This window comes from Candoia aspera, chromosome 4 (assembly GCF_035149785.1).
Source record: "Candoia aspera isolate rCanAsp1 chromosome 4, rCanAsp1.hap2, whole genome shotgun sequence".
Taxonomy (NCBI): domain Eukaryota; kingdom Metazoa; phylum Chordata; class Lepidosauria; order Squamata; family Boidae; genus Candoia; species Candoia aspera.
This window is the reverse complement of record NC_086156.1, coordinates 75,246,111-75,258,872: the sequence shown is the minus strand read 5'-3', so window position 1 is coordinate 75,258,872 and position 12,762 is coordinate 75,246,111. Positions and strand designations below refer to the sequence as shown.

At 37.9% G+C, this 12,762-nt stretch overlaps 1 protein-coding gene across 1 annotated transcript in view; it reads left to right on the top strand.

Moving 5' to 3' along the window:
* The first annotated feature begins 7,169 nt into the window (after positions 1–7,169).
* SLC4A1 (solute carrier family 4 member 1 (Diego blood group)) overlaps positions 7,170–12,762 on the top strand; it is a 56,836-nt gene continuing 51,243 nt past the window's right edge. Inside the window, exons 1-3 of the mRNA XM_063300635.1 lie at positions 7,170–7,319; positions 12,023–12,117; positions 12,292–12,388. Of these exons, the coding sequence (XP_063156705.1) occupies positions 12,106–12,117; positions 12,292–12,388 (109 nt within the window). The 5' untranslated portion in view covers positions 7,170–7,319; positions 12,023–12,105. The remainder of the gene's footprint in view (positions 7,320–12,022; positions 12,118–12,291; positions 12,389–12,762) is intronic.

Genomic DNA, 12,762 nt, shown 5'->3' with positions numbered 1-12,762 from the left:
ATCTTATAAATCATCCAGTGGCTGCTCACAAACTTTCACGCCAAAGGAAGCACTGCTGTTGAACAATTGCCTGGTGCTAGATTCTATAGAAAAATGCTTCTCTGTGTGTCACCATGCATTGAAATTTGAAGCTGAGTCAGAATTCCAGGAAGCAAGTAAGTAAAGACATCCTCAGGTCAAGGACTACTTCTAGTGAGTACATCCATTCAGTTTTCTTGGCAGTGTTACGGAAATGGTTTGCCATTGCCTTCTTCCAGGATTTTTTTTTTTTAACTTTGAAGCCTACTCTCTACTCTGGAGTTGTCAAACAATCCCCCATCCAAATACTAACGAACACTAACCCTGCTTAGCTTGTGAGATGGGCAAGGTTGGCTAAGTACTGCCAGCTACTAGACATAGAGGGAAAAACTGGCTTCATGAACATATTCACTGCGGTTTATTTATTTATTTGCATAGACTATACAAACCATTGGTAGTAATTTACATTAGACTTTTGCCTCTGTGTCATGACTAAATTAGTCCAACCTTTCCCAATTAGATGCCTCCAGCTGTGCTAGGAATTGAAACACCCCGAATTCCCAGCAATCATGTCAGTTTGGATTATGGATCTGTCATCCCAGCATGTGGAGATCACCAAAGTTGGGGGGATCAGCAATGGATTGGGTAGAGTTTTTCAAACTTTCTGTCTTGAAATAGCTCTTTCCTAATTTTCTTATGTGCTGGGCTTGTCTTTTTTGGAATACCTACGTAACAGAAGATTCTGTATCATACTGATAATACACACTCATTTCACAAACATTTTGGCCCACCTTTTACCTTGATGGTTCTGAAAAAGCTAAGCAGGATTAGACCTAGTTAATACTCAGAAGAGAGAATACTGGGGATCCTGGGACTTTAGGCTAGACTGGGTAGTTGAGAAAAACATCCTGGAAGAAGGCAATGGCAAACTATTTTCCATACTGTTGCCAAGGAAACTACATGGATGAATCCACCAGGGTTCAGCTCATCTTGAAGAATACTTTAACTTATGTTGTACAAACTAAAAGTGCCCCTGAAAACATGACAAACTCTCTCTTGAACCAAAGGGCAGTAAGAGTGGGTTCTTCTCAAGAAAGCTTTGTCAGAAGTGCAAAGTTCTCTGCCCTCAGTTCACTGTTACCATCCATTCCAGTTCCTACAGTGTTTATGCACATCTGTTGCTCCCATGCATCCAGAGACTGTTTCACCAAGGAGACAGTCTCTGAGAATGTTTTCATTGTTAAGCTGGCACTCTCAGATCATTAAAGAACATTAACAAGGATTCTTGTAAATTAGGGATGGGTCTCATTTGGCTCTTGGTACTTCATTGAACTCCAACTCCAGCCAGCCCTAACACAGCATAGCTAACAGTGATGGATAATGGGAGTCATTGTGCTCTCACATTACACACCCTAAGTCTTTAAAGCTACCTTTCGTTCATATTGCTTGCTTCTGAAAAGCAGAACCTCTGGGTGAAAAGGTTGTTTACCCATTTCAAACAGAATCGGTTACATTTATGATGTATACTAATTTGATGCTTTTGTAAAGAGGTATTTGGTTAAGTGAGAAGTTTTTTCTTTTTTAAAAAAGAATTTTATTAGATTTAAAGCAAAGATAAAAACTATAAAAAAGAAAAAAAACTACAAAAAGAAAAAAACTAAAAAGATGTGAAAACACAAGAAGAAGAAAAAATTAAAGATTACATAAAGAGGTGACTTCCAACTTTTAACAGCAAGAATATACAGCAATCTCCATAATCAATCCCTTACTCTATATCAAACCAAAATCACATTATTTCTATAAATCCTTCCATTAGCACATTATAAAAATCACTAGATACAATTGCTCCCTCCCCTTATATTAAAAGAAAAGGAAATATATAAACCTCCTAATCAACTCCCCCACCCCGGGACAACATTTATTTAATTATTTCCTTCCTACCATTATTCTATGCATTTCTGTCCACTATAATAAAGGTTAAACTAAAAAACATATAAATTGTCTGCTCTTATAATTAATAATTCCACAATTACAACAATCTTAATCATATTAAACCTAAAACCTTAATCTTAATCCAAATCATTAAAAAGCAGTGAAGTCAAACAAGCCCTAAAAGCGATGTAGATGAACCTTCTTAAACCCTTACCCCAAAGTGAGAATCTTTTTTCATCCATTCATTTGAGTATCAGTTGGCTGCATTAGAGCCTGGACCATTACACTGTGATGTGTCCCAGATGAAAAAAAGAAACGAATTGAGAGCACTTGTCAGATATAGATAGATAGATAGATAGATAGATAGATAGATAGATAGATAGATAGATGATAGATAGATAGATAGATAGATAGATAGATAGATAGATAGATAGATGATAGATATTCATTTGCTTTATATTTATTGTCCAGCAATTAGGCTTATGAGCTGCAAAATATTTTCCCAGATCTAAACTTTAACACAGAGATGTTTTTCTTTGACCTTGATTATTTATTTTCTTTGTAAAAATCTAGGCTAGGCTATTTGCTCTAAATTTGCGTAGATGCCTACATACATTCTTATCTCCTGCTCTCTACAGGTTGGCATTGGTATAGCATCATTTTTTGTAGAAGAGAATGAGGAAATAATCTGTCCCCTCAGACACAGGGAGGGATTCTGCTTTTGTCAGCTGTATCATTCTAGATAAAGCAAGGCAACTTAAATTGCCAACTTACTGGAAAAACCAACTGATCTGTTGCAGTGCTCTGAGCAGCAGTTTGTTTAAAATACTGCATGGAAGCAATATGCATTGTTTCTTGTTCAGGATCTCCATATCAAGCTACCATTGAAGATGCAACAACAGAAATGGGCTGAAATTAAAACTGGCTGCCCTCACATTCACAACGAGCAAGAATTGGATTAATGAGGGTCGATGGGATAATTGTGACAACTGGCTCACTGGTACTAATATCTGTGTTTCCTTTCCATAATGCAACCTGGGCCCCAAAGTCTTTTTCTTGCAGCCACTGAGCACTAACAGTCAACTTTCATATATAGCAAAGATTCTGCATCTACAGTACTTCCTAGCCAAGCTAGCATGCCCCATGGCCACAGGAATGATAATCCTACAATAACTGCAGTTTCAAGATTTGGAAATGATCCTTCCTTCCTTCCTTCCTTCCTTCCTTCCTTCCTTCCTTCCTTCCTTCCTTCCTTCCTTCCTTCCTTCCTTCCTTCCTTCCTTCCTTCCTTTTTACAAATTAACCCATGGCAGTATCCCAAAGCAGGGATTATTGTTGCCAACAATGTTGCAGAGAAGCAGGGGAGAAGCAACCAGGGAGGACACTTGCTCCTGCTAGACCTCACTGTCTACTGAGAGATAAAGCAGTTACCAAGGGAGGGGCATGCTCTGAGATAGGCCTAATCGTAAAGCACTATCCACTGTAAAAGGCAGCCAGGAGCACCACCCAAACCCATCCATTTAACAAGCTACCAGGTGCTTAAGCGTCACTCTGTAGGGTTTTTTTTCAAATACCACAAGGCAAATTTCATTGGCTCAATTTCCTTGGTATATTTTAAAACCCTCCAATGACAAAGTCCCTTGTTTGCTTTCTCAGAAAGACTGCTAAAAGTCTGGAAAAATGCATTTTAGCTGAATAGAAGTTAGAGTAGTCTGCTGCCAAACAATATATTGAGTACAGTAGTTCAGTCAATCTGATACTCAGTGCCACCCACTCTGATTCCTGGGCTTCATCATTGCCTCCATAAAGCTGTCAAGCCACATAACAGCAGTGTCAGAAGAAATCATCACATGCAGAATCCAACTGTTACACCTGAAAGCTTTAGGCCAGGAATGAGCCTGGCTCCAACATCTGAAGAAAGGAAGAATTATACTTTTTTAAATTTGAGACGGGATTTATTAACTACATGGGGATTAATATTAAGACCATCTGCACATGACATGCTAAAATGTAAAGTACATTTAACAAGAGTATTCTGCTTTGTAAACTTTAATAACTCTTTGAGGTTTGTGTTTTAACATGTCATTGAAATCTATTTTAGATTCTTACTTGGGAGTCCGGAAATAGGATTTTTTATCTCTGACAAATGAAGAATACAACATTCAGTTTCCAGTGCTCCATACTGGTGTCTGCTGCAACCCAGTAACCTGCAAATGTCAGTGAAAGTGCTGCACATTTCACAGGAAGCAACACCCTGCACTGGAAAAAACACAGACACTTGTACACGCACACACATATACATATATACACACATAAACAGGCGTGGCATGTACATGCTTATTGACTTAATATACAGCTTAGTGTCTAGCTTAGTGTCTCATGTAACATAGTCTAACTGCATTTTATTAATTTAATATAACTAAACATAATTTGCACTCCATTACATAAAATTTACATTTTGTCCTTGCCCCTTTTGGAGTGTAGGCTCTCAAAGGGGCCATTACAGCCTTCAGCTAGAGAAAGATTGTACACCCCTTCTTTAAAGTGGCTTCCCTAACCTGGTTAGCTCTAAATGGATTGGGACTGCAATTCCCAACATTCTCCCTGCGCATAGATGAAAGTCTGGAAGTTATATTTCCATCCGGAGAGTGCCATGTTCAGGGAGAATGATCTAGCATTTTCTCAATTACCCAACACAGCCGGTTCAAAACCCTCCCATATCTCTACATATCTGACACTCTGTTGTTAGCTTCTGTGAAAAGCTTCTCATTCATTCTATGTGGCTAGAGAGCCAAAACAATTCTGAAAGATCCATTCCTTGCGGGATCACTAAATAGCTGCTGCTGCAGAAGGAAGGATCTACACTCTTCATCATAGATATATAGATTGGATATTATAACAAATCACAAAATTATAGGAAGCAGAAGGTTCCTCTATTTACTCCCATTGAGCTTTTCTATATGAGTTTTTTTTTTTCCCCCATTCAATCATGTCCAATTCTCGGAGACTACCTGGACAAGTCCTTGCAGTTTTCTTGGCAGGTTTTTTGGGAGTGGTTTGCCATTGCCTCCTTCCTAGGGCCGTGACTGGCCCAAGGTCACCCAGCTGGCTTTGTGCCTAAGGTGGAACTAGAACTCACAGTCTCCCAGTTTCTACCCTGATGCCTCAACCACTACACCAAACTTTCTCTCTTCTATATGAGCAATTACATCTTATTCTAATGCAGAGTTCCTGATATGCTCATAACATGAATGTTATTTATGCACTACATGCATGCAGCTGGATACATATACACATGTATATATGCAGTATACATTATCATGATCTGAGTGCATGCTCATATTAAATGTATCATACCATAGAGTAGTGAGCCCATCTATGTAGTTTTGCAGATATGAACATTTATTATGCTTAATCTCAGATCCTCTTCAACTCCAGGGGAAAGTCAGAACTATGGAAAGAAATTTACCATCACTTGTCCATGTGGGAGGGAAGCTAAGCAGTCCCCCATTTCTTGATGCAAGCACACGCAGAGCACATTTTCTAGAGAAAGGTAAGTTCACAAATTTAGGCAATGCCATCCTGAAATTGTGGGTGGTGTCCAGAAGCCACAGAAACAGTTAAGTATATTACTAGGCCACATTTGGAAGAATGAAATGTCAGATTTACTCAAGACATTCGCTCTACAAGTAACGAACAGATAAGTGTCTGGACGGACATCTGCTCTGCTTGTGCTTTAAAGGAGATGCTTCCTAAAGTACCATCAGTGGGAATAACAGACTTTGATGTTATAAAAGAGGGCCTTTCCAATGGTGGCAGTGCCTTGTCTTTGAAATGTCCTGTGTAGGGTGATAAGATTGGTGCTATTTTTATGCTCTTATCTTGCAACTGTATCATTGTTATATTTCATTAATCTTCCAGTAATGTTATATAAACTACTGAAATCACTTGTAGTTGGTTGGTTAATAAATTACAACAAAAACAAAAATTGGCAAATGTTCCTGGATCTTGCTTGCATAAATTAAAAATCCCACTGGTGAAATACTGTCAGTAAATTCTCTGTGCAGACCTAGCTGGGTCTTAGTGACAAATTTGCAGAAGCTCCCTACAAGAGGGGAATAGAATTCCATAATTATAGTATCCTGATTGTGCAAGAAAGAGCAATTGTTGTAAACTATTACATCTATATAATTAAATAGCTGCCTATGGAAATCAAAAGATCCCAGATGTTAGTCCACACTGTGTAAACAGGGAAGTCCTTTTCAATTATGGGCACACTAATAGAGGATCTTTTCTGGGGTGACTCAACCTGATGGAAAATGGCATATTCCCCCATAGACAGTGCTCCATCCCTAAGTTTATGCTTAGACTTGATGCTGGTCTATATTTCATAGTTGACAGATAATAGCTTTAATTGTTGCTGGCTGTTGAAAAAGATGATTATATTAGACTTCTTATGCTACTCTTTTTATCTTTAAGGATACTTTAGTTATCAAGTAAATGGAATGGGAATTTCCCTCCTCTCAATGATCTCTACCAATTTTACAATAAGGAATCATCTGATTTGTGCTTGTAATTTAGATAGAGGCAGACATGATAGATTTTGTGTATAGAGACTATGATAGAATAGTTCCTGCTTTTGAAGAGAATGTTGCTTCATGTTATTTAAAGAATAGCTCTGTAAAATACACCCATGAGAGTTCATCTGAAGTTAATGATGTCCAGAGAGATTTGGTACATGACCCATTCTCGTCTTTCTTCCCCTATTCCCTGAAAGATACCAATGGGATATTTTCCTGGTAAACCTTTCACCAAAAAGGGAGCTACAACATCTGGCAGGTACTCTCCCTTCTTCTCCCATCCCATTACAACCAGCAAAGGGAATTCTCTTGAAACCTCTAAAGAAGCTTATCTTGAAGATAGGAAGTTGAGAAACTAACATGATTTGTTATGGAAAAAGAAGGAGACTTGCTGGGTCTTGCTCAACACTTAGAATAATTTCTAATGTTGGTACAGCCAGTGATAGTAAGATGGGAGGTGAGTGCCATGAAAATTCAAAGGGACACAGATGGTTAGCAGGGAGGTTATACCACATGGTAATGCAAGATAATGTTGTTTACTGGCCCTTGGAAAAGAGGTAGAATCTAGAACATCCAGGAGCATCTCAGATGCCAGGTGGTAGGACAAGATTAAAGAACTAACCATGAGTCAGGACTTAGAAGCTCCTCTAGAGAATGCTGTCATCTCATTACTGTCTCTTGTGGACTGGTGGAAACTACCAAGAAGACAGGGGTTCCACAGAGCAGCAAAAAGCTACGTGGCTTAGACTTTTGTTGCCCTCTCATCAAGAATACCCTGCAAGCATATAGGTGAGTGAATTTTATATTATCAGTTGAGTTTCTGATAGAGAAAGCATAATAGATGAATGAAGGGCAATAATTAAGGATGGAATAGAATCTGTCATTTGGAAGGCAAGAAGGAATGGAGGAACCCTGTATAGTTAGCCTTTTGAGGAACTTAGTAGCTCCAAAAATGCCAGTGATGGAAGATTTAGGCCCTTCCCAACCCATTCACGTTGGACTACATCTCCCACCACTCCCACCATTGTGTCATGCTGGGTGGGGATGATTGGAATAGTAATAGTAATAGTAACACTAAGACATCTGGAGGGGCAAAACAAATCTATAGGATATATGGCAGCCCACTTCTGAGCTTTTTATCATCAGTTATTTGACATTTGCCTTGAAATATGTGTACTTGTGTTAGTGTATGCATGATAGCTGCAGAATTTTCCTAGGGATATCTGAGCTGTGAGGCAAAGTGAATCTACTTTGTGCAAACTCATACTAGTTTGCTTTTTGTTGCTGTACTTTTCTTCTTTTTAACATTTTGATCTTTTAAAGGAATCATCCCTATCTTGTAGCATAAAACCCATGTCTATAGTTTGGTTTATAAAATGCAGTTTTCAACCTTCTGGCTTATAAAATGAGGGGAACGAAAGTTTCCAACCATAAATAGAAAGAGTACTCTCTGTAATTAAATTACATTTTATGGAAGTTTGGAGATAACTGAGGAGTACTATGAGTTTATATGAAGGTTGTCTCTTCTGTAAAATATTTTAATAAAAATATCAGAAATTAACTTCCTGGAGAAGATGAACGGTTCATGTACAGCTGTTGCTATCTGATCAGTATGATTCAGTTTCTTTAAACATAGCCAAATTTTGTTATACTGTTTGTAAAATTAGGCAGACTTGATCTTGATGATCCCACTATTAATATTATCATGTTTTGTTTTGTTTTATTTTAATGCATTTTATCTGTATTTGTATATATTTGTGTTTTATTTGTAATTCTGGTCTGTGACCATAATAAAATAAAATATTGATCGATTAACCTTCTGGAGAAGACGAAGGGTCCATCAAATCTGGGAATATGTCTGTGGGCAATAGCTTCTTAGATATTTCTTGGAAGCTGATAAGCTGTTCAGGATGAGCTATCTAACATATTTTCTCCTGTCTCTCAGAAGTAATATATATTGCCTTTGACTGGGGGTGGGGGGAGGCAGGGGGGCATATCCATTCAAAGTTATAATGGGTAAAAGCTATTGATGCATCTATGTCCTATGAATTTGCCAGCCATTTCCAAGGCCATGTAAACTGCCTGCCATTCCCACAACTTGTGACAATGAATTCTAGAAGCCAGAATGAAGGAAGACATTAATTCCTTTAATTCATCCAAACCTATTACTAATTAGATTAATTTGGGTACTCCAAGGTCTAGCGTATTGGGATAGATAATACATCTCTGTTAATTTCCTCCTATTTGAATTGTGCTTTTTTATATTTTTGGCAATATTGTTTCCAGATGATAGGACTGGAATTGTTCAGTACTTCTGCTGCATTTAATACTGATTGTGTTGAAATATTGATATCTAATAATTAGTTCTTATAATATAAACATTCTGACTCCAGTTCTTCATATTTCTTCATATAATTGATGACAGAGGCAGAGAAAGTATATCACAGGTTTACCTAAGAAGATGTTCTTAATTTCATCTATGTACTAATTGATTAATTAGATTGCAGGAATGGTGCAAAGATAATGAAGATGCAAATTATATTCCAGTTATGTTCGTTTATAGAATAGGAGGATAAATTATCTGGACAGGTGAAGGGCTTCCCTTTCACTGGCTATATTCAAGCAGAAGCTAGACAGACATTTATCTGGGATGCTTTAATTTGGATTCCTACACTAAGTTGATCTTGATGGCATAAATAGCCTCTTCTGGCTCTATGTTTCTATGATTGTAAATGGATTTTTGCTCTATAAAGTGGCTGGGAATCAGCCACCAGCTCATACATATAATAGACTGTGCTCAAGTCCCAAGGAATTGTCTACCAATCTACATGGGTTCCCAAATGAGAAAGTCTGGAGAGTTATTTAATTCATAGTACTAGTTCACACATCATACTAAGACATAATTTTTACTTAATGTCAGTTTGTTGAATAAACCATAGATGATTGGGTTCTCTTATCACACTAAGGCATAAATTTTGTTTTATGAAATACAAAGGTTGGATTCACCCAACATAATACACTAATGACCACAGTGATAGGCTTTTGGGATCTAACACTTCCAAAGGATACTAAGTTTGGAAAGGCTTCTCTGAAGTGTCTCCAACATATGATGATGCAGCCTTTTGGTTGCATGTAGACAGTAAAAAGGGCTTCTGCCTCTCAGGAAAAGTTGAGACATTGCTGCCAATTTCTTGCAACTTAATGAGGTCCAGGCTAACTTGCACAGCAGAGAAAGATAATGTTTATCTGTAGTGCAAAGCCACAAAACTCTATTAACTTAATCTGGACTCACTGAATTGTTTATAATGTCAAATCAGCAATTATTTAAAACCACAAATTGCTGAATGCAACATAATACATTTCTGCTTACAGAGCTTCATCTCTCTGTTGTTGTTTTTCAAAGGAAAATGAGAATTTAAATTGCCATGGAAAGTCTCCCTACAAAGTTTATTGCCTATATTGATAAATGTGGTGATCAAGGTCATAAGAAAGTCACAACGGACTTTTAATTAAAAGATCTCAGTTGGCAAAAGTTTTTAGATTCTGGGGAAGGGAGAAGGAAAATTGCATTTTCCCTTTGCACATTTTCCAATGTAGTAAAGCATCCTTTGAGCGCTGGCACTCAAATCTTGTACAGTTATTGCATGCCAAAAGCTATGCTGCCTGGGCATTCTGAGAAATAACTGGAGGACACTTGCTTGGGGAAGCCTATCCCATTGGGTGATGCTGCCTTTCAGAGGGGGAAAGAAATATACTGAGCTTATAGTTTGATGAGCTTCTATGGTCCACAGTATGATAAGAGAAGCGATCTGGAGTAGATGGACAGACAGCCTTAAACTTAACATTGGTACCAGATATACCAGGAATGTAGCATTGTTTCCTGTTCATAAAATGATTGCAGTTGTAGTTATAGAAATGAAATGAGGGGCACCATTGGTGTAATGGTACAGTAATGTGAAAGAAGTTTGTCAAGGAGTATGTTATGATAGAAGAGACAAAAACATGAATAATAGTTTAGCAGTGTAACGAAGAGGGGGAAAATAAATTAACTTAGAAGGAGTTACACTGGAAAGAGAGCTAAGACATGTCTGCCTCCTGATTAAGTGTGTAAGTGTGTAAGTGTGAGCCTGCTAAGCGCCACACCCCAGATTCAACAGTTCTTACCACAGTGCCCCCTAGTGCTGCAAAAAGGATATTGAAACAAGGTAACTGCCCCACTGTTTCCTTTCTAGCAGCAAAGCGAACCATTATTAGAATTGCATGTCACAAACCAAATAGCTTTCTTTCAACTCTGTGCACTGGAGGTAGTGAAAATTCTCAGCTAGGGGTTATAGAAATGTATTTAAAATAAAAGGGTGTCACAATGTCTTCTAAATTTCTCTCTTTCTCTCGTGTTTATACAAGAATGCACATTTTTTTTCCAGGCTGAAGCTACTTGGTCTAAATGTAAAATTAATCAATTAAATAGAGTTACCACGATTGCTCAGCATGTATTTTATTTATTTCCCCTTCTGGTACGTTCACAATTACAACTTGTGAAGCTGTATCTGAGACTTGGTGTACACATGTGTGTGTTTGTATACACCTGTTTTACTGTATTAATAGAATTCCAATTCTTTTGGAAGGATTTGGTCAGCCAGGGTTTACCAAGTGCAGAGCAAACCAAATCTGCTGATATTTACAGTTGCCACAAGTTGCTCCGTTCAATACATTTCAGGAAGCAAATTACCGTGCAATCTACAATTGGTACATAAATATCCCTTCATATGTTGCTTCAAAGCAATCTGTCACTGAACAGCATCGACACATATGGATTATAACTTTTCTTTTAAGAGAAGCAGTTGTTAGGAAAGAAAAAAGACCGCCAAAGCTCAGACATAGAAGATGTAGTACCTGCATATCTGGAATTAGGGGGAAAGATTTTGATCTCAGAATACTAATTCTGTTCTCTTGAGAAAGTGATATTATAGTGGCTAAAATGTTAAATATATGCTTTCTTTAAAGCTTGGACATACAACTATCCATGTTTGAACGTAACAAGAGAGGCTGTTGCAAATAAATTTTACTATTAAAAATTGCCTAGCTGGGAGAACAACAGAGAAAACACTGGAAGGCAATGGGCTCATAATGCTGTTATCTGGATCTACTGTAAAAAATAAATGAAGTGTAGCAGTTGACAAGAAAAGGGCCCATCTGGAAGCAACCAGAAGTTGAATTAAAATAGTTTACTGTTGGTTATATTCATTGCAGGACATAGAAACAATAACAACGTGTTATGATCACCATAGGAGTCACAAGGGACTGTTACTAAAGTGGTTCTGGTTTTCTGCCTCTGTTTACTTCCACAAGATACCCCAATATGTCAGTTTTGTGTGGTCTGACTTGAAAAACATTGCAAGCAATTGGCTCTAAGATCTCCTTGAAGGTAGGGATGCGTTCATGTTTCTAACCTTCTAACTTTCGTCTTTCTGCTGCATTTCAAACTGAACCAGCCAACCAGGGCATGTTACCTCCAGGCTGAATATCAGGAAGAGAACAAGAAGGACACAAAAGAGGGTCACGAAGCCAAGAGGGAATGGCATCTCAGGTGAGAGAGAAAAATGTTGCTTCTACATGTGGGTGAGTCTTGGAAACAAGCCTTGAACTTTGGGGAAAATATCACTACTGTTTAGTCAGCATCAAATTGTGTGGTCTGAATCACTTAATAAGTTAATATTAATATGTGTTTTTATAAGAGTGTTTAACTTTTTCCCTCTCAAAGGAGGACTATGGATCCAGGACTAAGGAGCAACTTGATTTGGAGGCATATGGAGACTCTTCACTGAAACTGTCTAATGTGTCACTTGCAAGTGGAAGCAGTGAGTAATCCAAATCAACTGAAGGAAACAGCAAAAATCTTGGAGGGCAATTTTCTCATGTACTATTGCACTGTAAGATGTAGGAATTATGGTCAGATTTAGGGTTTCTCTTTGTACATCTGGGTACGTTTAACACAGATGTTATTCAGAGTTTGGACATAAATTGATTCCTGTTTGGAAGGAATGTTCATACAGGCCAAGCCACACACTCCATAATTTCTAACTTCTAAGGAAGTCGATTGTGTTAGGACAGAGATTTTCAAACACAGCTTGAGGAAATCCCAGGCTTTGTCAGCTTACCTGGGGTTCTTCCATATGAAAATGAGCAAGGATATGGAAGCTGCCATGATGGAAAGCTTTTTCCCTTTACCAAC